The 27,853-nt window shown below is 37.7% G+C and overlaps 1 protein-coding gene across 7 annotated transcripts in view; it reads left to right on the forward strand.

The window, feature by feature from the left end:
* Positions 1 to 27,853, forward strand: part of QKI (QKI, KH domain containing RNA binding) — a 155,067-nt gene that overhangs the window by 28,020 nt on the left and 99,194 nt on the right. For all 7 annotated transcript variants that reach the window (XR_009263479.1, XM_058735854.1, XM_058735857.1 and 4 more), the window contains exon 2: positions 10,874 to 11,016. Coding sequence is in view for 6 of the 7 variants with exons in the window: in XM_058735854.1 (XP_058591837.1) it covers positions 10,874 to 11,016 (143 nt within the window). In the remaining variant the exon portion in view is untranslated. The remainder of the gene's footprint in view (positions 1 to 10,873; positions 11,017 to 27,853) is intronic.

Here is a 27,853-nt window from a genome sequence, read left to right on the forward strand (position 1 = left end):
AAGTAAATCCTGGTGCTCAGTAGTTTAGGACGTTTTGAAATGTGAATTTTCTAAGGAGTAGGATTGACTTTGTGGTTCTTGATAGGTTGTTGAGTTTATGCGGCCCTTTCCTGTGGGGTATTGATCTAGAGAGGACACAAAATCAGGTTCTAAGAAGAAACAAGAAGGTTCCCAGACTCCTAATTGATAGAACTTCAGAGCAGGAGGAAACCATAAATGTCATCTGGTCTAACCTGATTTTACAGAGGAGGAAACTGAGACCCTGACAGTTAAGTTCAAAGCCACACAACTAGATCTTGCATGGGATCAGAAGTAAAATCTAGATTACATAAATTCAAGGCCAGTGCTTTTTTCCTTTTTACTTACGGTTATTAAGAAGGGTTCTATTATTGTAGAAAGGGATTGTGGATTGTAGTCTTTCCCCCTGTTCTTAAGGCCGGTAAAAAGTACATGTGTTTTTTAAGCAGTAGCTGTTAAAATTTTAAAGATTATTTTGAACTAAACAGCTTATTGTTCATGATTTTGAGATCCTCGATGTTATTGGTAAGCAAGTATTTTAAATTTCTTTCAAAGACTAGACATTTGCATGGCTCTCATTCTCTCCTGCAACTGTCCTCCCTCCATGAGAATAACTCCAAGGCCAAAGCAGAATCTTTATTTTGCAACAAATTTAGACTTAGAAAAGTAGAAATCCTCTATAGTACAGAGGTTAACATTAATAACTCCTATAACCACAGTACAATTGTGGGAACTGGGGAGTTAACATAGATACAATATTATTAACTAATTTGCAGATCTTATTCAAACTTGACGAGTTTTTCTATTCACATTCTTATTTTTTGGTACAGGATCCAACCCAAAATCCCCCATAGCATTAGGCCTGTGTCACATTCTTTCATGATGCTTTTCTTGATATTTTTGAAGATAACTGGTCAGTTATTTTGTAGAATATTCTTCACCTTTAGCTTGTTCGATGTTTTCTCATGATTAAATTGAGGTTACACATATTTGACAAGAAAACAGCAGATTAGTGTTTGGCCTTTCTCATACTAGGGGTATATGTATCTTACCGGTGATAGTATTTGATCACCGTTTCTTTCCTCCTTTGTAATTAGTAAATGTCTTATAAGGAGGCACTGCACAGATACCCTGTTTCTCATGTTTTTGTTCACTAATTTTAGCATCCATTGAATGGTTCTCACCTGCAAGAATTATTACTATGGTGGTTTCCTAATGGTAATTTTCTATATCCATCTTTTCTTCTGTATTTGTTAATTGGAATTCAGTTAAGGAAGGTCTATCACTTCTTCATGGATTTGTTCATTCAATTGTTTATATCCTTATGGTCTCAAAGATTATAACGCTACTATTGCTATCATCAGTAAAATCTTCTAAGGCAAGCATTTATCTTTAAAAAGTTAATATATTTAGATGCTTACACATCTCAAAGGCATGACATGTAGGAATGTATGGGAAAAAGTCTCTCTTCCAACCCTGTATGTGTGTACCTGCTTTCTATTGCTGTGAGTTTATTCCTGTTCTTTTAGAAATACTAAAAAGGTTGGGAAAAGTTATTAATAAACATTGCTGGATTCTCAAGTATTACTTTTGGCCTGGATTCTAATGGCATCTACTGGTTTATTGTTGCATCTCCTTCAGACGTCCATTAACTGTGTTTCTTAACTAGGTTTCTTAGCCTTCAGATTTCAAATTTGCTACAGTGGATGTTATGTAGAGATAATAAGGGTCGGTTTCCCCTGAGTATTTTAAAAAACTAAATGACCAGAAGACAACATTTTTCTCTAAAAAATATTTGATATATAACATATAAAACTAACCAGGTTTAAAAGTAACCTCCAAGCAAAACCCAGTTTAAATGAGAAAGGATGCCGGGGCTCCTGGATGGCTCAGTCAGTTGGGTCTCCAACTTCTGCTCAGGTCAAGATCTTGCTGTTTGTGAGTTTGAGCCGCGGGTCACACTCTGTGCCAACAGCTCAGAGCCTGGAGCCTGCTTCGGATTCTGTGTCTCCCTCTCCCTCTCGGCTCCTCCCCACTCGTGCTCTGTCTCTGTCTCCCAAACATAAATAAAAACATTAAAAAAAATAAATGAGAAAGGATGCCTATGCCAATTAAAATACTGGTTTTTATTAACTTTAAAAAATGCTTTCCCCCATTCTGTTTTGTTCTTTGCAATGGCCTATTGTGTCTTCTTTGTGTGCCAGCAGCATCTATTTATTTATTCATTAAGGACTGCCACTTTTCTAGGCACTTAGGCCTAGATTTCACCCTCTGAAGCTGTGTTCTGTTAGCATGAAAAGAGGAGGGCTGCAAAGACTTTTTTTGCAGTCACTAGTAAAACAGTGGACTGGTCTTGTTAGAGCATGGCCGGCAGTAAACTAAGAGTTGTTTGTTCCATTTTCCCATTTTCTATTCTCTAATTACCATCTCTTAACGTGAGTTTTAAGGGCTTCTTATTCCAGAAAGCCCTTTATGAAATTTTACATGAAAGCTGGTTGGACTAGCTGTAACATTGGACCAATTCTTAAATTTCTGAGCATTAATTTTTTTTCTTTCTTTCTTTCTTATAAAATGAGTATTGTATCCACTTCATAGTCTGGCGAGAATCGCGTAAGAATTAATGTTAAGTATTTTAGCATGGTGGAAGTGCTCATGTTAAAAAATAATTAGGTCTTTGTGGTTTATTTTTATAGTTGGGAGTCAGTGACTTCTTATAATTTTATATAGGGTATCCCATCTTATTTGCAACATTTTGACTGAAAGTACTTTCTAACATCGTAATGAGAATATCTTTATTATTTTACAATTGTAAAAAAAAAATTCATATAGTAATACGAAATATAAGCCAGAAGTCCCTGTAAATCCATCTCTCAGAGATGATTACTGTTAACAGCTATATCCTTTTTTTTGACTTCTATGTGTCAGAAAATACACATACCTAATATAAATTGGATTATATAGTGGACTTTATTTTCTGTAACCTCTGAAAGAGCTTGTCCAGGGAGGTGCAGCTACTATTAAATGCCTTCCATGATATAGAACTGCTGCTGAGAGCAATTATGGAACAAGGATGGACATTTTTGTGAGACCTTTGCTATTTTCATGTTTTTTATGTGAAATTTATCCACAATTTTTTGCAATTGTTAATTAAATTTGCAAAGCAATTTAAAGGAGGGCTATGATGTTTAATTTTGTAATTTTTCTTTTAAAATAATATTTAGAGAAAGAGAGCATACACATGGGCGGGGGGGGGGGGGGCGTGCATAGAGAGAAAGAATGGGGAGAGAAAGAATCCCAAGCAGGCTTAATGCTCAGCCCGTGGAGCCTGACACGGAGCTAGCTCCATCTCAGGACCCTGAGGTTTCCACCTGAGTGGGAATCAAGAGTCGGATGCTTAACTGACTGAGCCACCCAGGCGCCCCAAGTTTTTAATTGTTTTGCTTATAGTTGTGAAGTTCAAAATACAATTTGCCCTCTACCCCCCCCCCCCCCCCCAAATCGGGTCCCAGGTCCCATTAGAGAATTATTGATAGGTTGATTTTTTTTTTTTTTGCCAGTTTCCAAGCAATTGCCTCAAAATTAGGTTTATTTGGTTATTCAAGGAGGCAAAACACATTTCACTAAATGTTGCATATCCTCTGTTAACCTGCTTTTTAATTTATTTGCTTTCTCTTTACTTTATGGGTGTGGCTTTTTTAAATGAGTACAATGAAGTTCTATTATTCCCTAGGTTTTGCTTTGCTCAAAATGTCTGTAAAATTTTCCCTGTATTTAGTAAACTCTGAATTAGAGGTTTCTTTTTACAGAAGTACATAACAGCCACCACTTTAGGTGGTGACAGTGGTTATTTGGTTATAAATAGACTCCTAATGTTATTTTTTTAAGATTTAATGTTTCATGTAAATAGAGGCTAGTCATTTAATTAAGACCTAAAATAACAAATCTTCCTTTGCTTTTGTATGTTCAGGTTAGTGTCCAGCAGATAGTGTGGAAATAGCCCATTTAAAGATCAATTGAAGTGCTGAAAGCTTGTCACTTTAACTTCACTTATAAAATTTTTGCTATGTACATCAAGGCATATAGTTTTATAAATAAGTGGCTCTTACTTTACTGAATAAATTAATGGAAAATGCTAATTTAAAAAAAATGAGACAGTAATGGTCAAATGACACTAACATTTTCATTTCTTTCTGTATTTTAGATCCAACTGTATTACAATGATAAGATAATATATCGGTGGATTTTAAATGTAAGGCACAGAGAAAAAGCAGATAGATGTGCAAATATAAAATGTGTATGTTTAAAACAGTATAAATAGCCAGTTGAACAATTGGATTAGCTGCCACAACACTGGGTATAAGGTGTGCTTTGTATGAAAATGTTCTCAGTGTTTTAAAAAGTTGTCTTTTGGGGCGCCTGGCTGGCTCAGTTGGTTCGGCTCAGGTCATGATCTCATAGGTTTGTGAGTTCAAGCCCCTCGTCGGGCTCTGTGCTGACAGCTCAGAGCCTGGAGCCTGCTTCCAGTTCTGTGTCTCCCTCTCTCTCTCTGCCCCTCCCCTGCTCATGCTCTGTCTCTCTCTCTCCCCAAAATAAATAAAAACATTTATATTAAAAAAAAAAGTTGTCTTTTAATTTGTATTGTTAAAATCCTAAAAATAATTATTTCATGCGTTTTTAAATACTTTTTGTATATCATTTAATAGCTTTTTTGTGTACTACTGAACTAGTAAATATTTTTCATATTTCATTTCCTAATTTTCATTTTCTTGGTTTAAGTTTGTTGAAAAAATTCTAAACCAGATGGTAAAATAGGATTATACTCTAACCTTTATCCAGTCTTTCAACATTGCAGTATTGAATTTATACATAGCCATTATCTATCTATCTCTCTATCTATCTTGGGAAATAACCACTTAATTTTATATTTTAGATTTCTCAGCCTGTATTTTTCTGTTCTCTAATAGTTCTTTATGTTGTCCTCATTTCTGACATTTTACTTTTCCACAAAGTGGTCGATCTGTTAGCTAATCCAGTAATTCAGATTTTTTTAAAACTGTAAAAAATTTTAAGGTGGCAGGGAGTGGGATCCACATGTAGTAATTCAGATTTAATCAAAGAGTAGTGGTGATAGAGAGCCAAAGGCAAAAATGAGCTGAGCTTTATGAAACATAAGAATGATTTCAAAGCAAAGCGTTTAGTCATGTTAGGTGAATTAGGGAAAGGGAAAAGGCAGATGAAGTAATATTAACAGGTCACATGGAGCCACAGCTGTGTGGTGACTGTTTTCCCTCTTAGTAGCAGAATTCATTGATAATAGAGGTTTCGTTTGAAAAAGGAAAAAGAATCAAGGTAGTTAAAAACAGAGAAATGTAAGGAAACAGTAGTATAACCAAAACAAGTTTTCAGACTTAAATATTTTTCAGTATACTGACATTTGAAAAAATGGCATCACCAAATATCAATTCTAGGAGCCTGAATACTGGAAGTGTATATTCTCAGGAGCTGAAAAGTTTGCATTCTAAACTTGATGGCACAGCCTATAGAATCCAAAACAGATTATTTCCCGTTTAAACTAGTGGGTCCAGAAGGGGGTTCGAGTCCTAACCTAGCTTGAGATGTCATCAGATAGTTGAGAAGGCACGCCTGCATTTCAGTGTGCGAGCTACAGGAATGTGTGTGCTATGAAACTAGTTAATTGGCTCCTTGATTCAGAATAGTCATCCCTAAAGAATGTCAGCTGATAGAGAACACTGTGAAGGCAGTTGCCTAGTAGAAAACAACCAGGAAAAAAAGTTAAATCATCTATTGGTATTTAAACAAACAGTTGTGGAAGATGAAATGGTGGACGCTTGAGCCGAAGAGGTAAAGGGATCCTTAACCACGCTGTGGAATTGGAGTGTGGGGGACTGGAGGTAGGCAGCCGGAGTGTGCATTCTCATCAGTTCTCAGGATGAGTGGGGTACAGGACTTTCCATTTTAAAAGGGCGTGGCCAAATGTAGTATGTCTAAATGAGTGAGAGGGTATAATAAAACCATGCTGTTTTAAAGCTCAGAAGAGGATACTTAGATATAGAACTGTTCAAGTATTTTTAAGATCATCTTAAGAATGAGGCATTTGATGTACTTTGTGGACTTTGGAGTGTGGGCAAATGAGAGAAATTTCAGGAATTTTGATTCAGTAAAATTTATAAACTGATAGCTCCAGAGATGTCTAAAACAAGTTGTCTTGATGTTGGGGATGTTTTGGGGTAATTGTGGTGGGAATTTTTTTTTTTTTTTTTAATGTTTATTTGTTTTTGAGAGAGACAGAGACAGACAGAATGCGAGTGGGTTACGGACAGAGAGAGAGGGAGACGCAGAAGCAGAAGCGGGCTCCAGGCTCTGAGCTGTCAGCACAGAGCCCGATGTGGGGCTCGAACTCATGAGCTGTGAGATCATGACCTGAGCTGAAGTCGGACGCTCAACCGACTGAGCCACCCAGGCGCCCCTGTGGTGGGAATTTTTATACTACGTGATGGAACAAGTGGTTCTGAACTTTCAGTTCTCTGAACCACTCTTGTAGGTTATGAAAGTAGTGTGGAGATGAGCAGACATTTGAGCATTGTCATGTAATGTTTGATACAACAAAAGTATACCGTTGACCCTTGAACAGGGAGTAGGGACACTGACTCCCCTCATGGAACATCCGTGTGTAACTTTTGACTCCTCCAAACCTTAATTACTAATAGTCTACTGTTGACTGGAAACCTTACTAATAATATAAACAGTCAATTAACACGTGCTTTGTATGTCATATGTATTATATACTGTATTCTTACAATAAAATCTAGAGGAAAAAAATGTCAATAAGAAAGTCTTGTGTAAATGCAATAAGAAAATCTTTGTGTAGTATAAACTGTGTTGTTCAAGGGTCATCTGTATAAAACATATTAATTATGAAGAGCTTCTGTGTTTCATAAGTGAACACCTATAAATCCACCACTTAAGAAGGAACTAAAGCACTACCCGTACCCATGACGCATTTCTGTAATATTTTGGCTATGATTAGATCAACTTGATAGGAAAGCATTAACAAAAACTTCTGATTACCATGACTTAGGACTGAAAGCTTTGGAGAAGAAAACTTTTTACAATGTGGGGTTACAAGGGGGAAAATAATAATAACTGGGGTCCTTGCATACTAAGGTTGGAAAACAATGGATTCAGTTGAGTTATTCGGTAATCAACCTCTAATTAGTGAGATACAGGTACAGAGAGGTTAAGAGACTTGTCTAAAATCACATAAACAGGGGCGCCTGGGTGGCTCGGTTGGTTGAGCGTCCAACTTCAGCTCAGGTCACGATCTCGCGGTCTGTGAGTTCGAGCCCCGCGTCAGGCTCTGGGCTGATGGCTCGGAGCCTGGAGCCTGCTTCCGATTCTGTGTCTCCCTCTCTCTCTGCCCCTCCCCCATTCATGCTCTGTCTCTCTCTCTCTGTTTCAAAAATAAATAAACTTTAAAAAAAAAAATGTTAATAAAATCACATAAACAGTTACTCTTAGAATCAGAACTTTTTTTCTTTTTTTAAAGATTTATTGTTTAAGTAGTCTCTGCACCCAACATGGGACTTGAACTTAAAACCGTGAGATCAAGAGTCACACACTCTACCCTACCATCTGAGCCCCAGAACTTGTTTTGACCTGAGTGTTGGAAGTAACATGCCAGGAAGTGCTCGTGATTGCCTGGCTAGAAGGGTGCTGTTGATAAAGGCAGTTAAGCACTCCTCTGGTTAGACCCCACAGTAAGATGGTAAGATCCTTGAGAACTAGGACTTCGTCATCTTTTCATTCCCATCCTACGATGTTGTGTATATAATTTGTGTTCTGTTGTTAAATTGAGTAATATATCTTAGAGACTGAAAGAAACATGGTAGAAAGACTTTGTATCTTAAGTAGAATTTATAGTTATATTGGTTGTACCTTTGCCTCAACGCTCTGTAATTAGAAACAAAGGTCAGAGTTTCTTCCCTCTGGACTACTTTCTTGACCTTAATAGCCTGTGGCAGAGTTGATTATCCTGCTTTTGTGTTTCCAATCTATACCTCTTTCTGTTCTTCTTCTTTGGAGTATCTATTTGTTCACATACTTCCCATAGGAGACTAGCTTCTTTGAAAGCTTGGAACCTTGACTTAACTTTAATGCCTTAGAACCTCTCTGTGGCTCGCTCACCCACCCATCTTCCAGACCACGGAGTGTTGACCGAGGGCCTGCTGTTGCTCCAGGCACTGTTCTAGGAGCTGGGGCTACAGCGGGCAGCAGAGTCTCATCAAAATTTCAGTTATTAATCAGAGAAATCACACAGATGTTTATAGAAATTCAATTTAAATGGCAAATGTATTTTTCTTTCATTTTATCATCTAATTGGAGATGTGATCAGTGATTATTGTATCTTTATGTATTTTTAATTTAATCATTTTATGTGAATTTTCTTATAATTGATTCTCTTGGTTTATCTAAGTTTGATAAATTTGTTTACCTGGAATTAATGTTGTTTTCTTTTTTAGTCTTTTGTATTACTATGGTTATAGGATTTTAATATTGAATTCTTCTTGTATTCATGGTATAAATTCCACTTCCTTGGTGCATTATTTATTTAATATGCTCCCCTATTCATTTAGGATGTTTATATTTATATTTGTAAGCACATTTTATCTATAGTTTTTTTTTATGCTGTTGTCAGGATTTTTATATCAGTGTTACTAACATCGTAACAAGAATTCGGCAGTTCCTGAAGAGGAAATTTAAATGTAACAAATTAATATTGAAAGTGTTTTATATAGAGACCTGGACTAAAGGATATATGCACACTTTTAATTGAATTTCCCTAATGTCCTTTGGTTAATTACTTGCTGTAATTATGTAATTATGTAAACATTTATGTTTAAATTATTACTTAGTGGTTGAAAACTTGGAGAATTGCTGTTGCATGCTGATATAAAGTCAACACTAGTTTGATACTGGACATGTTTAGTAGGAAAGATTCATTATTATAATAGAAATACACAAAAAGAACTTACAGAGTGAAGTCTTGGTTTTATAATGTAGTTAAATCCAAGGTGCATTCTTTTGATTTTTAAAAAATTTCATTTGCTATTCAGAGACGCACATTTGGTAAGCTTTGACAAGCAAATTGTTACCTCAGAGATAAGATGGTTATAAAATGAATGTTGCCATCATTGAAGCAGAAAATGTATTGTAATACAGTATTTTCACTGATTTAAGACTATATAACCGGGTAAGAACACCTTTGATCATGCCTTTTTGGTATGGTGGGTTTTATTTAACAAAGAGATATAAATAACTAGTTATGAAAATTAAAGTGTTGTACATTCATATTTCATAGTTCCTTAATCGCAACAGATTGAAATTCCATGTTTGGAAGGTATACAAAATACATTATAAAAATAAAGCCCATTTTACCTTTAAATTTTAATGGACACAAGCCTTTTCCCCCCTTTCTGTAGCATGGAGCGACATTTATAGAGGCATCCAGCTAATTTAGTAGTGACAACCCTTATTAGACAGTATGTTCCGATGGGCAGGGCCTGTCCTCTAACACGTCATCTTGGAAACTTAATGAAGAATTCTTGAAAGAATTGATTTCTTTGTTCAAGTCTTGATTCATTTAAGTAGATTTCTTACACTTTTTCTTATAAGAAATATATTTATGTCTGGGAACTTTTTAAAAGGTCATTGACCAGGGTGTCTGGTTGGCTGGATCGGTTAAGTGTCTGACTCTTGATTTTTGTCTCAGGTCATGATCTTACAGTTTGTGGGTTCAAGCCCTGCATTGGGCTCTGGGCTGACAGTGCAGAGCCTGCTTGGGATTCTCTCTCTGCCCCTCCCCCACTTGTGTGCACGTGCTTGTGCTTGCATGCACGCGTTCCCTCGCGCTGTCTCCCAAACTCTTTTTAAGGTCATTGACCCTAGGTATTTCTGCTTTCTTTCTTATATTTCAGTCATTAATGCAATGTAGTTTGATCTCTTTTAACCATCTTTTCCTTGAAACTTCTCTGATCACCAGTGGCTTAGTGGTCAAATTCAAAGTACCCTATTTTGCTCTTTATCTTATTACTATGTTTTTGTGGCATTTGACACTATTGATCACCTTGTCCTTGGTTCTGTTATTCTTCAGCTTCTTTGACACCTCTCTTCTTACTTCTATTCGCCTCCAGTTCTTGGTTTGGATCTCTCTTCTTTACTCCTTAAATGTTGCTTTTCCTAGGATTCGGTCCTTTCTTCTCCCTATATCCTCTCTAAGACATCTCTTCTATTCCTATAGCCTTAACTAACATTTGTGTATCAATCTAGACTTCTGAACTTAAAATCTGTGTTATCTACTGGACGTGTGTTTATCCAGATACCTAAGATAGCTAAGGAAGTAGTCCAGTTTAAATCTCATTCAGACGGATTAGTTCTGAAGTATAAAAGAGCCTTTGGTATTAGTTTTGTGTGATAGACATTCTTATTTGACTAAAGTTCTCATTTGGAATGAATGGCCTCATTTAGGTATGGAGAAATTAGGTAAAATAACAGGTTTATCTCATAGTGGTTAAGAGCGTGGGCTCCGAAGTTAATTTAAATAAAATATATTATTTCGTTGATACAAATTTGATTCCTGGTAACAATTAATTAAAGCTATGGTCCTGTTAAACATAGACTTAATCCAGGAAATGATAGAATAGGTTAATAGTTCTTTACTCTTTAACACCTTATCAATGAAACCCCTCCCTACCTTCTTTTTTTTATTTATTTTTTTTTCCTGGACTAGCAAGAATATTTTTTTGTCTAACACATTTAAAATTTTTACTTTTAACAGAAATTAGCAGAGTACGGAAAGACATGTACAATGACACATTAAATGGCAGTACAGAGAAAAGGAGTGCAGAATTGCCTGACGCTGTGGGACCTATTGTTCAGTTACAAGAGAAACTTTATGTGCCTGTAAAAGAATATCCAGATGTAAGTATATTTTGTTGTTTCATTCAATTTTTTTTCTGCTTCACATACTTTGGGAAGGGATATAGCTGGTGGTAAATAAGCATTGTCAGCTGCTGAAAAAAAAAAAAATGCCCTGTGAGGGACTAGAGGTGTGAATAATTTGGCGTGGGCAGTTTAAAAACATTTTTAAAATAATGTTTTCATTTAAGTGCTGTTATGTCACTTTTGAAAATGCACATGGTAAAGACTTGGTTTTAGATTTCAAATTAAGGCCAGAGATACGGAAACAGCTTTGGCCTTAACGTCACAGAGAGCACCAAATACAGTTCTCTGCTCATCTTTAACCCGATTGCAGAGAAGCCGCAGCCTGGGCCACGCCATCCTTTCAGTAAAATGAGAGGTTGGACTATGTGACAACTGAGGTTCCTTTCAGATCTAAAATTTGTATGACAAGCACTCCTGATAATTTTTTTTCTTGTGTTTTGTCTTTTTCATTCTTGTTTCTTGCTCAGCTACACTCCATAAACATCTTGTAGCAAGTAGCGTCTTTGTCCTGTACCAGTTAATTTGTATTTAGCTCCAAACTCTTTGTGTTTGTTACAGAGCCCTACGTACGTCATATGGTTCTTCTCTCTGACTTCATCTTAAGTGATTTGTCCTCTTCCTCAATACAGTGTAGTCACATTGGCTGCTAGAACAAGTCAGGTGTATTCTCAGCCTAAGTACCTTTAGGTTAGCTGTACACTGATTTAAGATTTTAGTTTAAGTGTTACTTCAGCGAGCACTCCCCTCACCATTTTCTCTAAAAGCAATCTGGTTAGTACTCGTTGTTTCACGTAAGTCTTTTTATTTTTCTGCAGTGGCATTTACTATCTGATACTTGTAAATTTATTTTTCCCCCAACAGAAAACAAGGTACTTAAAACAAGAACCTGTGTTTTTGTTGTTTACCACGTACTCCCTATATACATAGTATTTATACAAATTGGCTCCAGCTATTGAATAAAAAGGCGATTTGGTGGTATTTTGCTAGGTTTCAGAGAGCTATTCTGCAAGGAGTTGGTATTATAAGGTCAAAATGTGATGTACACTCTAAGACTCATTGATTATATGGACAGTATACTAGTCGGAAGATGGAAAGTAAATGCCTTAAGTTGGATTAATGGAAAGAAGCTTTGACATTTCACAAGTTGCATTTCTTTCTTTCTTTCTTTCTTTTTTTTTTTTTAATATTTTATTTATTTTTGAGAGAGAGAGCAAGTGTGGTGCAGCTTTGAGAAGCTCAGCATCAGGAATTTGGACTTTCTCTTTGCTCTTAACATAATTTGGCTTCAGTGCCTCCCAGACTTTATCTTCAAACTTCAGGTTCTTAGGAGAGAAAATGTGTTTTGGACCAATCTGCCATGACTGGGGATGGGAGGTTACATAACATAACCTAGACATGGTCTCTCGGGTCCCGCACTTGAGGACTGGAATGATTCCTAGAGATAGGAAGTTGTGATTTGGGCAGCTGTCCCAATTCGAGTCTACTGCTGTTTGGTGTTTCAGTATCTCCTAAAGCATATCAGCCTTCTCATCTCATTGTTTAAACTCGAAAGGATAAAGTTTCAACACTAGTCATTAACATAGAATATGTAAGATCATAAGCCCTTGTTAGAGACTATAACCTTCATCTGCCTGGTCCCCATTCTTCTGGAAAAGAAAAAATCCTGTGCAATGAAGGGATATTTATATTGCATTATTTAAGACTTGTATCATACAATCCTCTAAGTCAGAAGGGATATATTTTATAGTGTGGGTCTGGAGGTATCTTTTCACTCTATTTCTTTCTTCTGCCAGTTGGGATTCACTGCCATGGTCAAATCCTGTTGCTGACAGGTGTCTTGCAGCAAAATATTGTTTAGGTCCTCAAAATGGGGTTCCCAGGACTATCGTACCCCTACCTTCTGGGAACTTGTAAACGCTCAAGCCCCATCCCAGTCTAGCTGAATCAGAAACTCCAGGGGCAAGACTCAGCCATTTGCCTTCCAAGCCCTGTAGATGATTCTGATGCATGGTGAAGTTTGAGGGGCACTGCTCTTACTTGTTTATCATCAGAATAAGCCGAGCTAACAGGTGGTTCGTTTGCCAAGCGTTGTTCCAGGAAGCAAGTACTGTGGTGAATTACACAGTGCCTCTGCTCTTGCGGAGCAGACATTGCAGTCCAGAGACACACAACCAACAAATGAATGTTTACTTTAGGTGCAGCCAGTGCTATGGCAGAAAATAAGATGAGCTAAGCATCTAACTGGTGACTATGTACTTATAGTAAAAGTATCTATTCTCAGATGGAGGGAATGCAGAGATGTGAACCAAGTGATGGGGAGGAAGGCATGGAGATTATCTGGGAGAAGAACATGCCAGGCAGAGTGAACAGCAAGTACGGTGACAGGCATGAGTGTGCCTGGGAAGTGTGGTAAGATGCAAGGTTAGAGAGTTAGCAGAGGGGCCGTGTCCTGTAGGGGCTGTGGGACCCAGCAGGGATTTCAGACACTATTCTGGGTCACATGTTTTGAGCCAAGGAGTGATGTGAACTAGTTAGCTGGGTTTTAACGATTCATTCTTGCTGCTGGGGCAGTGGTGGCAACAGGGACACAGCTAGGGGGCAGAAGAGGAGCTTGAACAAAAGGACTTAGAAATTCTTGGATCCCGCTATTTAGAGCCGGTAACACTTGCTCGGGTAGATTGGGTATCGAGTATGAGGGGAAGAAGTCAGGTAGAGCTTGAATGTTTTGAGCAGTTGGAGTAATAGAATCATTAGTGCCTGCGGTGGAAAGACTGAGGCAGGAGCCCTCTGGGGAGGTGGAGGCTCAGATGGAGAGGGGTTGAGTTTGAAGTTACACATCCAGGAGTGGGCATATCAGACAGGCAGGTGTGTGTGTGAGTTGCAGATGCCTCTTGGCACCCCAAAGTTTCTATTTTAACCATGATTTTTAAGTGAGAAATTCGGTTACAATTCACGAGAGGAGAGAAACGGATATAAAACCATGCTGGTTCTCCAGATAATTTTGTAATACCCTAATTTTAATTTTCTGTTATAAGAATTTAAGTTCTGTTTCACGTAAGAATCCTGTTATAAGAATTAAGATAATTAAACTTGTCATAAAAATTTAAGAATTTTTTTCTTTGAGGTTATTAATCTATACCAAATGAGTAGCAACTGTTTTATGACCTATATTAGGAACTTTATGTCAGCTTTTGAAAAAAAAAAAGTATTAAAGTAAAACAAGGGAATGTGTCAGATTTTGGCAGTAAGGGAAAAGATTTATTTCAGAATTGCGAGTTTGATATTGGCCACGGTGAAACAAACATGCATTCTTATTCTGGCATTTTTTCACTTAGTATATCTTAGAGATCATGAATTATGCTTCTCTTCCACCCTTCCCGTTTGTGTCTAAGCTTGATTTTGTGAGTGAATTCATCCTATTTGACTCACAAATTATTAAAACTTCGAAGGGGCATGTGACATAGTAGTGGAAAGGATGGATTCAGACCCAGACTGCAGGCTGGTTCTGCCAGCTTACTTTGTAACTTTGGGCAGGTTATTTGTCATTTATGGTTTTCCATTTTCTCATCTCTAAGGAGATAGTAAGTCTCTCACAGGTTTATGAGGAGTTGTAAGTGAGTTAATACATGAAAAGCACTTGAAAAATGCCATAATGCTATAGAAGCGTTAACCAGAATGCAGGATCTGCAGAATGCAGAATGAGGGTGGGCATAGTGTCTCTTTTTGTCTTCTTGCTGGTTCGAATAGTGTCTGGTCAATGGTAGATGTACCACAGATACTTGTTCATAACCTTGTGAAGGCTGCACTCTTTCAAACACTACTAAGCTTTTATTTTAAACTTGGCCTTTGCATTTGCACGTAGCAACTTATTTTATAGAAGTAAGTGTTAATTTGGAGGTATTGTTTTGGACTTGGTTCTGTATAGCTCTGGGACTGATAGGAGAAGAAAGTTTCAGATTTAGTGTTTGAGAAATGAAATAGTGTGGTATAATGTTCCTTGTAGCGTTTCTGAATCAGTGGCTTAATGATGTGGGAAGGGGAAGGTAATATGAGTAGCATATTGAAAATGAACTGAAATTTTTTTCAAAATTGATATTTATTAATACTTACAGTTATTAACAAAGCAGACTTATATTGCATCTCTGCTGTATTCCAAACACATCCTGGAGGTAGGGATATTAATTCGTTGAGAAAACTCTTTGACATAGTTGTTTAGTAGTGGGGTTTTGAGCCAGACAGGCCTCAGTGTTGAATCTTGGCTTTACTCCCTTACTGGCTGTATTTGTCAGCAATTGCCATAATAATGCTCCAAAGGAAGCTATTCTAAACCTTACTGGCTTAAAATAACAAGCATTGGTTTTTGTGCTCTTTAGCCTTTGCTGTATGGGGGCTGAGATTTTGTTGATTGGGCTTAGCCGAACGTGACCTAGACCAGCTGCAGGTGGGTTTAGATCTTTGTGTTCTTGCTGGGCTCAGTCGAAAGGGGCAGCAGCTACTCGGAGCATGCTCTTCTCATGGCAGGTCACCAGAGTGCCAGAGCCAAGCCTGATTGCCTCAGCATGGGTAAGGCCTCTGCTCCCATCTGCTAACATTCCATTAGCTCCGTGATTGTCAACGATGGGTGATTTTGCCCCTCTTGGATATTTGGCAATATCTGGAGATATTTGGGTCTGGCAGAACTAGAGGGGAAGGGGTATTAGTTAGTGGCATCTAGTAGGTAAATGCCAGGAACGTTGCTGAACATTTTACAATGAACAGGGCAGCCCTTCCACAACAAATGATTATCCTACCCCGAGTGTCTGTAGCACTGAGGTTAAGAAACTGCATTATCAACTCAGTGAGAAGGGGACTGGACTAGATATTTGCTGACAAATCATCCAGACTATCACATTGGCTTTGAGCACGCGTTAATTTTTTAGAATCTGTTTCCTCGTCCATTAAATTATAATGTCCCCTCCTAAAATTGTTTGGCAGAATAAAGGTAACAAATATATGGCATATGATAGAGTGCTTGATACGGTTCTTCTGATTGTGAACATAAAAAAAAATTCCCATCCTTGAACGAGCCCACAGTCTTGAATGAAAGATAGAATATATTGCATTAAATATTTAAGACTGTTTCAGCTTATCATACATTCATAAAGTGACAGACATGAATGAAGATTACAGTTATACATAGGCCATCAAACTGGTAATTTGGCTGATTGAGTTATTAAGGACTTGTTTGAATCCATGGAGATTTTATAAAGCAGTATGTGAATGAAGTTAACGATTGACGTAAGTAAAAGATGTTATGTTTCAATGAGTCAGTAATAATTCTGTCATTAAATTTACCTAGTTATTCAGTTTTGAGTTGTGAGAAATTGTTTTATAGGATCTGCCACAGTGGTAGATAAGTTTCAAATGTCGTCAGGGTCTAGCTGTTAGGGATCTTAGTCGTTCTAGTATATATGTGAACAGATTAGGTTGCCAAACTTTGGGACATGATGTGAAATGGTAGTGAGGTGTTCTCTAGATATTTAATATGAACGTGACTCTGATTTTCTGACGTTTTTACAACGGGTTTTAGTTTTGAATGTTGGTAGCTTTGAAAGGTGGGTCATGGGTATAGGCTGTCATGATGAGACTTGTCAAAGGTTTGTAAAATGTATAAATGCATTTTCAAATATTTTTCCCAACAAAGATCCCAGCCTGGCAACCGTAATTAATATTGTAGCTTTATAATTACTTATCACATCCTGTAGTCTCGTAACAGTCATCTGCTCGTGGTGGACCAAGAGTCTCAAGTCCCTTCAGTTCAGTTCCCTGAGCTCACAGATATAACGCGGCTAGCCATAGCTTCTGATCTAGTATAGAGTATAGGGTTATTGCTTTTCTCCCATTTTGCAAGATTGTCTCCTGCATATTGGATGTTGAGCTAGCATCTGTTTGGGATGGATCATGAGGAGACGCGGGGGCAGTGCAGTCTGCTATCTTTCGTTAGGCCTTTGAGCTTCGGACTGTTGTGGCTTCCTTATTGTGGTGAAAGAATTAACCAAGAGTCTTCACGTAAACGACTTTCACCTTTGTTCTTAGAAATGTCCATTGTTTAATGGACATTAAATCAAAATGTAATCATCTGTAAAGTCTCCTTTTTCAGTACCCAGGTTAAGGCCCAGTTTTTGCCTGGATTGGATCTTAATTATGGGTGAAAATATAATACATTAAAAGTAAGATCTGTCTGAAGACAGAGTGTTGATTTTCGGGAAGGTTGGCATATGCTTTCACTGAGTGCAGTTGTGAAGTGTTTCAGATTCGATATTAATCTCTTGGAGATTTGAATTTGGCAGTACCATTTGACGATATTGAGCATATCTTTAAGTTCTAGGCAGAGAAACTGTTACTGTTGACTTTGAACTTTACTTATTTATTTACTTATTTACTTACTTATTTATTTATTTATTTATTTTGAGAGAGAGCGGGCGCACGCACGCACAAATGGGGGGGCGGGGGGAGAGAGAGAGAGGATCCCAAGCAGGCTCCGTGCTGTGCTGTCAGTGCAGAGCTCGACGCGGGGCTCAAACCCATGAGTCGTGAGATCACGACCTGAGCCAAGACCCAAGAGTTGGACACTTAATGGAGTGAGCCACCCAGGCGCCCCGTGAACTTGGAACAGATGAATTTAGTGAGGGTTAATTTAGTGACTTTTGTCTTTTTGGTGTTGGTTTGGAAATTTCCCTTTTATTTCACTATATAAGGGCATATTAAGACCTGCTCTGTATGAGATATTTAATAGGGTCTTTATGGTCCGAGATACATTAAATATGTTGGTATGTTAATAGAAGTTATTCCAAAAAGGATTTCAAGATAGTCTGAGAACAATACATTTTTGTTTAGCTCATGTTTTCTCAAAGTTTAACAATTATAAAAAGAACAAGCCTTTTCAGAGTCTTAAAATGCTAATGCTTTATTTTGTAAGTGATGCATTTTAATATTTAAAAGGAATTAGTGTTCAGAAGAACAGATTAGAAAACAGAGTTTATTTTTAGGGGAGTATTACTTGCAAGAAATGTTTTCAGGTGAGGTACAAAGTTTTGTCTATGATTTATCTCATCCAAAAATATGTTAGGATCTGATCTGTTAAAATTACTGTTCTGAGGGATTTATCAATCAGTTGCATACCTAATCACTGATATCTAACCTCCATATATCTCTGATCTTGTCCCTGAAATAACCAAAGGAGTATAATGCAAAAATTGGAGAGAAATCTGATTCTCAGAGCCATTCATATTCCTTGAACATTGAGGTATTTGTTACATATTAAAGGAAAATTCGAGATACTGATCTTTTGGCCCATCTTGAGGGAGGGAGCGTTGTCCCCTGGTACTGAGTGACGTGGTAACAATCTTCCTGATCCTTACCCGCTTGCCTCCAAAACTGGCAAACAAAATGGGCTCTGGGGGTAGTTGAAGATTGTACCACTTAAGCTTGACCACCCATCTTAGTGCCTGGGTATAGTAGATGACCTAAATTTATTTTATGAGTGAATGAACTCCTATTTATACTTTCTTTTGGTTTGAATTTGAGCTGAAAACTGTAGTTTTTGATGGAACCTGCCTTTACTCTAGGAACATTCCAGTCAAAATTTTTCAACAACTAGCCTTGGAACTAAATTCACTAAATTATTTCATTGGGAAAGCATTACATGTCTTAATAAATTCTTGCCTTTAAAACAGTTTGTAGTTAAATTAGGCACTTCCTGAAATCTGGTTCTCACCTACCATACAAACACTGTTTGTCCCCAGTCCAAAAACAATATCCCTAGCATGAACTTGACCATCTGCATGCTTCATATTGGTGTGATAAGTTTTTCTTTATTATTTGATAAGGAATTGATTGAGCTTTAAAAAAAAATGTATCTCTGTTGTATTCTTTGGGGTTAGAGGACAATGATTGCTTTGATATTCGTTTCTTGCCTTTTTATTTATGACATTGTATGAAAGCAGTATACATTTGCAATTTTAACAGATTAAAACAAGGGAGAAACCTAAAATTGTAACGTAATTAGAAACACGAAGGCTGAAAAGATCTCAGTATAAAACAGTACAATTTTGGCATCATTCTTTTATTTCAGAATGGCCAAGTGCTAGGCACCAGATCCAAGAAAAGATGTAACCCTTGCCCTCACAGTACTGTTATACGGTAACAAGGGCCCGAACTGAGGCAGCGAAGTTGAAATAAAGAATAGGGGACAGGTTAAATAATGAAAACCTTTAAGATTTCTTAGTCTATTATATATGGAGGCTGAGAATGAGAGAGGGCTCTGGTAGTGGTACTATTCATTTAAAGTAGAGAACACAGGAGAAGATTTTGTAACAATATTGTAGAGGAACCAAGAGTAACAGATGAAAAACGTACTCTATTAACAGAAAAGAGTAATTAAAAGCCTCTGTAAACTTCGTTGTTTTCCACAGTGTAGGAACATTGAACCAAGGTGGTATAAAAGTTATCACATTTGACTAATAAACTCTGTGCTAAGGGAAAAAAAAAAGCTCACTTTAAGAGAGGAATTAATAATTTTCAAATCGTGTGTGAGGTGATAATATTTATGCAGCAAAAGTTAAAAATCAAAGAGCCTTAGATAGTATTCATAATCCATGGACAGAACTACATATTTAATCTTGTAGACTCATCTTCAGGGTTTGAAGTGACCCTTGTAAGCTCAGTTTTGACTCAAATCATCATATTCTTTTCTTTCTCTCCTTTTTAAAGTTATACATAGTTTTCATTGAAATACGTGGATCAAGTAATGATCACATCAAGATTTTCATTCACATAAAAGGTTCAGTTAAGGTAAAAAGGATGTATACGATGATTGTTAAAGCTGTGATCCCAATGGGTAAAAGATAAATGAAGATACCGGAAGGGTAGGGTGTGGTTATGTAACAGTAGTAGAGTGATGGCATGTTTTGGGATAAGTGGAGAAGAAATGATAAAAACACAATTTGGACTCTAAAAGTAAACTTGAATCTGAAGAGAGTTTTTGTAAACTTCATACCAAACACAGGGATGAGAAAACTAAATATGGGTTTCTGGTGTGGTTTAGGGTATATCGTTTAAGGTCTTTAGAAGAGAGGCATTATACTAATTAAGTGTCAGAATTCTGTTTAATCTAGGTGTAGGATTGGGACTACTTTTGTAACCTCTCACGGATTAAATATTGATGACATGGTAGCTGTCTTTCAAAAGTGTTATGAGGATTAAGTGACTTAATGCACGTGAAGTGCTAAGCATAGAAGCGCCCTCACACCAGAACACTCCGAATAAAACATACCTCAGCGTGTTCAATACCTGAGAAATGTTGAATGGCATCGTCCTTGTGCTCATGTTAATAACTTCCATGTTGAAATGGAAGGTGGAAATAACATTTGTTTTGTTTCTGTGACGTCACTGATTTTGTCATTTGGAATTTATCTTGAATCTCAGGATTATTTTTCTAGAAGCTAAAGAACGAGCGCTTTGGAAAACAAGCATTACTTAACCAATTAAAATCAGAATATGAAGGCAGTGAAAGCCAACAAGACAGTAGTTTTGACAGTGTAAAGTCCAAACTCTTTTACAGGAGGCCCTTAAAAAAGTCCCTAACTACTTTTTAAACCTTTATTTTTGCTGTTACCCTTATGTTTAGACACCTAATTCACTGTTCTATAAAAAGTGGCAGGTGCTTTTAATTTTTCTTCCCTGTAACGCCTTTCTTTTTCCTTCCCACAAAACATATCAAATCCTCCTCAACACATACTGTTGAGCTCAAGTGTTCTTCCTTCTGTGATTTTGTGTTCTGATTCCTAGAGACAGTTGTCCTCTCCAAAGTGAGGATTTCAGAGCACAGTGCACCCACCCCGCACAGCCCTTATCACATGGTATCCAGTGATGGACGTGTCTCGTGCAGATCATCTCATGGAGTCAGAAAGTAGTACCTGGTCCTTGTTTTGTTTTTAAGTCTATAGTGCCTCATGAAGTATATAGCACGTAGAAGAAGCTAATATTTATTCACATTGTTGGATAAATCAATTAAAAGTGTTCACAGAAATCATATAGTGGTTTTTTTCATTCTCATGGTAAAAAATTACCGAAGAGTTATATGCAGCACAGGAACTCATATACACTTCAGAAATTGCTCAACTTTTGTTTTAATTGGTAAAATAATGTTTTCCGAAGCACTTGTTATTTTAGCTTCTAGAAAAACGATCATCTTAGTCACCTGAGTTTGTTTTGAGTGCTTTCAGCTTCTTTCCCAATTATATCTTACACTCAAAGGATGAAGATTTCGTGTAGTTTAGGATATACAAATTTATGTGCCACAGTTCCATATTTTGGTTATTACCGGTTACTCCTCCCCCTCTTCACATCTCCTGGTGTAAGTGACTCTTCTTGCGTAGCATTGTGCCACCAACAGAAGATGTTTATAAAGGTCTAATATATGACAGGTTTTATAAAAAAAGCTTCCTGTGATAATGACTGTGTAGCATAAGGAGACTTATTTGCTTATCTAGAATAAATATGAAGGTAGAAAAGGGATAAGACATTTCTGTCTCCAAAAAGCACAAGACAACTTGGTATATTCAACCTGTTTTTTGTTTTTGATGTGAGTGTATGTGTGTTTTACACAGTGCTGTCAATTGATTTTCGCTGAACTTTTGTATCTCTGGCCAGAACCCATGGTTTGAATTGATGAATGAATATGGTTCTGACATGAATATTGGTTGGTTTCTTCATTTGCATTAATGAGTAGATGAATACGAAAATCAAAAAGACGCGTTGAAACTTCATTTGTTCATACGTGACAAGAGCAACTTCTTTGCTGGATTGGATAATGGTTTTTGAATCCTGGAAGAACATTGTGCTGTAGCACACTTTTGATTTAATCTGCATTATTAATTTCTCCTTAACTGCCGTAAGTCTGGAGCCAATCACTAGAACAGTAAATCAGACAACTTATCATTCTGTTATTTTAAAATAAAATCAGTTGTGCTACCAAATAAGCATGCCTCTCCTTTCATTTTAACACACTTGCATAAGGTAGGCTTGACTACATTAGAGTTGGTACACTTTTTTTGTTATTTGCTAAGTGAAGGACTTCAACAAATACACATCTGCACTTGTGTTGTCTGCCTACTTTGTCACATATGAGATGCAATGTAAGGTTGTCGGACTAAAATCACCTTATAAGTACCAGACACAATATTTATAAACAGATTATCAACCTCTTGTGCAAAAAGCAATCCAAAGAAGTGCATGTTCTTTTTTAAATTGTTTTTACAAAATTTTAAGCAGAAATTACTCTTTAACAGCTCCTAGAAGTGTTTCACTGAAATGCTTTTGGAAAGCCGTGTTTTGTTAGTTACCTGTTTTCATAGCGTGTCAGGAAGATTTTATCTCTGATTGTAGATTTCTTAAAAGGTCAACGTAAAGATTTGCCGTAACACTTTGTTTTGTCATCGCAAAAAATCTGAGCATTTCTATTTAAAATGAAGTGAGGAGCGACTAATAGCATTAGACTGTGTTTGTCACCTCGTCTTTAGAAATTAACATGCCATTTAGCAGAAATATTGGTGAGCCACAGAGAAGGTCCAGACTTAACACAGTGGGGTTAATGAATATCTTTTTTCCCTTCTTTCTTGCCCATTTTTGGCCTTTAAAGTTGCAGGTAACTCAGGCTCTTTGAAATGATTTTCTTTGAATGTGTTGTGACATTGTTTTAATTGAATGAAGCTGCAGAAGTAGCATGATGAATCAACACAGAATGAATTTTAATGCAAGGCAAACGATATTAACTCGGAAATTGGTTGCAGTAGACAAAGCAGCTGCTATGATTAATTTTTTTGTTATTCTCCACTTACAGCATTTTGAGAAGGATGACCTTGACAGTTTTGATTGTGTTAGAATCCCAGTGGTGTGCACTTCAACACACTCGAGCTGTTGTCTCTTGATTCTTGGGCAGTAGAGATTGGTTCATTTTCCAGCTTAGGAAGATTTTGTTTTGCATGTGTGTTGGTTTTGACTGGTTTTAAGACTCTTTTTTTATTTAGATAATAATTGTATTACTTTGTTGTGGGAGAAGTCTCTGTAATCTTAACACTGTGGTTCTGGCAGAAAAGGTGAAACGAGTAGGAGAAGAGGATGGGCCGAGAAGGGTCTTCTAAGTGTTGGTGTGTTACACACTGTGTGCCGAGCAGTGTGACGAAGGCCACGCATCCAAAACGTTAGGGATTCCTTGTTTGAAGGGCTAAATTACTCCCGTTCACGGTGTATTTTTCTAGACGTTCTTTTCCAAAGGAGTGTCTAGTATATGAGTTGCCTTGGGAGAGGATCTGTACAGAGCACAACTAGCACTGAGGGAGAGGAGAGCTGGTAAGACCAGTTCTTTTAAAAAGCAGCCAAGGTAACAAACAGAGCAACAGCATTTTCCCAGATTTCACGGGAGCAGCAGGCTTCTTTTTGTCCTCCTCCTCTTCCTTCTTTTTCTTCTTTTTCCTCAACCCTAGTATCTTTCACTCTTTACCACGCAGCAGACCTCAGATATTTTATTGAGTTGACTTTGAAAATGAAAGCCTGTTTTCTGTTGTACTGAAAACTACCCGAACGAAACAAAATGTGGGAGATTGTCTCTGTTCAGGTTGTTTTGAAGGGCTGAAGGGGGTGAAGTTTTACAGAATCTGTCACTGTGTAAACAGGTAGAGCTAGGAAGTGGCCGACGAGTAGGAGGAACGAAGAGAGGGCCAGGCCCGTCGACAGGTTTTCTGTGGTATGCGCCTCGTTTCTCGTCCTCAGACCCTCATACTGATGCATTTTCACCTCATACTGCCCGAAGTTCTGTGAGTTCTAGATCTATTTAGATGAAAAGCAACATCTTTAACAGTGCCGTAGACGTCTCTGTTTGTACGGGGTAACAGGGTAATTCAGACCAGCCAGTAAATTTGGAGCCAGTAATTCAGAGCATTTCCAGTAAAATGGGACACGGTACAAAAAACATTTGCTTGAAAGCATCAGAGTCCCAGCAAGACTGAGGGCAGATAATTAAGGCTATAAGCCTGGCATTCACGGACCCCTCTCACTGGGTGTGTTTTCGGAATCTGGAGAAGGCAGCTGAGAGGCTCAACCTTGGGGGCAGGAGTTGGGGTCTGTAATCTATCCGCGCGTACTCCTCCACATCCTCAGTCTTTGCTTAGAGGAGAGGAGGGATGCTGATGGGAACGTGCTCTAGGAGTAAAAATGCACCAGAACTTCCCAAGTTCTCACAGACAGTGCACGTCAGCATCAAGTTGCTTTAAGAAGTGATCTTGGATGGTGCTAGTGACAGTGGGTCCCTGGGAGGAGCTGATGTATACGCCTCCTGGTGTAACCTTCTGGAAGAAGGTAACATCATTCTAGGCCTTCTTTCTATAAGCCCTTTGGTAAGTCCAGTGTCTGGCATACTCTAGCAAATAACCCAATCGCAAGAAGGTAGGATGGCATTAACAAAACATGAGGAAACATCAAAATGATAAAAACAAATCCACAGGGACCTTTGGTATTAGAATTGTCAGACCTAGACTTTGCAAGAGCCATGCTTAGCATGTAGAAGGAGACCAAGGACAAGTTAGAGAAAATGGCAGAGAAATGGGAACTGTAAAAGAAGAATTAAGCTGAAAAGATTAACTGGAATTAAACAGGTTTTCCAGAAGATTAGAAGCATTTGAAGATCGAATTAGTGAATTTGGAAGGTAGCTCAGAAGAAAATACCCAGCATGAAGAGGCAGAGAGAGAGAAAAACAGTGTGATAAATGAAAGAAAACCAGGGAGAAAGTCTAATGTATGTAATTGGGTTTTAGGAAAGAACGGCATAGAAGCGGTGTTTGAGAGGAGTGTGGCTTCAGATTTTCAGACCAAAGCAATAAAGTCACAGATGTATGAAACTGAACCGTAAAATGAAAACCATTCCTCGGCATGTGGTGGTAAAACTTCAGAAAACTAGTGCAGAAGAAATCATAAAAGTAGCAAAAGAAACAAGAGGGAAAATGTTACTTTCAGAGGAGCCACAGTTAAGACTCGTAGCTCATTTTTCAGAAGCATAACAGGAAAAGGAGACAAGGCAGAGAATCTTAAAGGTGTTGAAAGAAAATAACTGCCAAACTAGAATTCTGTACCCACCAAAAGTCAGACCTGTTCAGATGAGGACACACTGAGAAGCTAGGCTACCAGAAGATGCTCACTAAAGGAAATGTGTAAGGATGTTTTTTAGGAAGGAGAGAAGTGATCCTCAGAAAACAAGATACTTCAGAAAGGAATAAAGAGCAATGAAAATGGTAAATGTATGGGTGAATATAAATGCATATTATCTGTATAGAGTGAAAATCTGTTGACTTAAAAGTATACCTAAGTTTTGAAAAACAGCTAATGGCATATAAACTGGATTGGAATAAGTGAAGTGAAATAGGCTGGGGTCCTTGCGTTGTATTGGAAAAGGGTGAAAGTACAAAGTAACATTAGTGTTTGATAATTTGGTGATGCATGTTTGGGGTAAACAAGCATGTAACAGAGGCTAATAGAAAGGAACAATAAAAATGAGAAAACACGTTCATTTGCATCTGTGTCCCTGCTCAGCCCCGCCCCACCCCACCCCGAAGGAAGACGGAAAAATAGAAAGGAATATAAAGGAGGTCATGCGTGTACGAAGCACTTAGTAAGATGCTAGGTACAAATCACATACTGTAAATGGGCTGTTAGTAAAAATCCAGAATTTGCAAGAGTGGGTGAAAAAACAACTCATCTAGATGCTTTTCGTAAAGAAGGCCTGTGTAATATAAGGCTAACAAAAGATTGAAAATAATCAGATCAAGAAAGATACACTATGCAATACTAAACAAGAAAAAATTTTTTACCTCTGAATATCAGGCTTAGTGGCAGAAGGTATTATTGGAGATAGAGGGCCACTTCATAATGACAAAAGGCTGTAATAATTTAAAGTTGTATATATCAAATAACACAGCCTCTAAACATATAAAACCAAAATGGACAGAACTACAAGGAGGAATAGACAAAAAGTAAATCATGGAGGAATTCCTTTTTTTTTTTGAACACCCATGGAATGTTTAGAAAAATTGACCAAATGTTACGCTGCCAAGTCTGAACAAACAATGCAGGACTGACATGCTGCGCAGTATGTTTTCTGATTATCATGTAGAAGTTAGAAATCCGTAACAGATAATTAGGAAATCTCATGTTTGAGATAAGAAAAACATTTAAATATTCAGTAGCTACTATTTGACCTGAATGATAATGGAAATACTATATATCAAAACTTTAGGTTGTGGCTAAAGCCAGTTTAGAGGACTACTTGAAAGCTTTAAAAATATATCTATGTTAGGAAAGAAGAAGGTGCAGTAAGCTAAGAATCCATTTCAGAAAGCTGAGAAAACAGCAGATTAAACCCAGAGGAAGTAGAAGGAAGGAGGTCATAAAGCCAAGAGTAGAAACCAATTAAATACAAGGAACCACCCAAGGAAGAGAGTCCTTGTATCAGATGGCTCTTGTGACATTGTAATAAGCTACCCCCGCAGCTTATGTTAAAGCCACTGTCATTTATTTAGCTCCTCTTTGTTTCTCTTCTGCAGGCTGGGCCTTGAGGTAGGGTTCAGAGCAGTTCTTCTGGTCTGCGTCTATAGTCACCTGTGGGTCAGCTAGGCAGTTCTGCTTCTATGAGTCGTCTGGCTATGGGCTGGGACACTGGTGGTGACAGGGTCGCTTGTCTTTCATTCTCCTTCTCCTGTAGGTTAGTCTGAGCTTGTTTACGTGGGAATAATAGTGTTCTAAGAGAGTAAATGCACATTAGACTGAGGTTTAGGTTTTTAGCGTGAATGTCATTCTTTCCTCTATGTTGTACTGGAAAAGCAAGTCACAGTGCTAGCCCAGAGTCGAGGGGTGCGAGGAACTGAGTTTACACTGCAGATGGCCTAGATATCTTTAGAGGCTAAAGGGTAATTGTGGCCACTTAATGTATTTCTTTCGTTTTTTGGAGAGCACGAGCAGGGGAGGGGCAGAGAGGAGGACAGAGGATCTGAAGGGGGCTGTGCACTGACTGGTCGGGTGACGGCAGGGAGCCTGTTGTGGGGCTCGAAGTCCTAAACCGCGAGATCATGACCTGAGCCAGAGTCAGGCATTCAGCTGACTGAGCCACCAAGGTGCCCCTGTGGCCATTTTTTAAAGCCAGTCTATCCCAGTCAGCGAAAGCAAAGATCAATTTTTTGAAAAGCCTGGAAGATTGGTAAGAAGGAAGACATAGCTAACCGGTCAGGAGTGAAAGGGGAGCCATCATGATAGATCCTGTAGGTATTGAGAAGAAAATTAGACATAAGCTTTACATCAGTAAATTCGAAAGTTTAAACAACATGGGCATAAATACAAGTTACCACAATTGACATATGAAAGGTGGAAAATCTGAATTAAAGAACTGAATCCATAATTTAAAACCTTGCTCAGAGAAAAACACTAGGCCCAGGTTGTTTCACCATTGATTTGATATTTGAGGAATAAATAACATGTCTTCTACAAGGCCATCCAGAGAGTAGAAAAGGAGGGAATAGGAATACATCTCAACACATTTTGAGGCCAGAATAACCTTGATGATACCAAAACCCACGAAGCATATCATGAGAAGGGAATGTTAGAAACCAATTCCATTTATGGATGTAAATTTTAAAAAATCGGAGTGCTAGCAAACTAAACCTAACAACTTATTAGAAGGATAATGCATCAAGATCAACTTGAGTTTATTTTAAGCATGTAAAGGTTGTTT

This window comes from Neofelis nebulosa, chromosome 6 (assembly GCF_028018385.1).
Source record: "Neofelis nebulosa isolate mNeoNeb1 chromosome 6, mNeoNeb1.pri, whole genome shotgun sequence".
NCBI classification, from domain to species: Eukaryota; Metazoa; Chordata; class Mammalia; order Carnivora; family Felidae; genus Neofelis; species Neofelis nebulosa.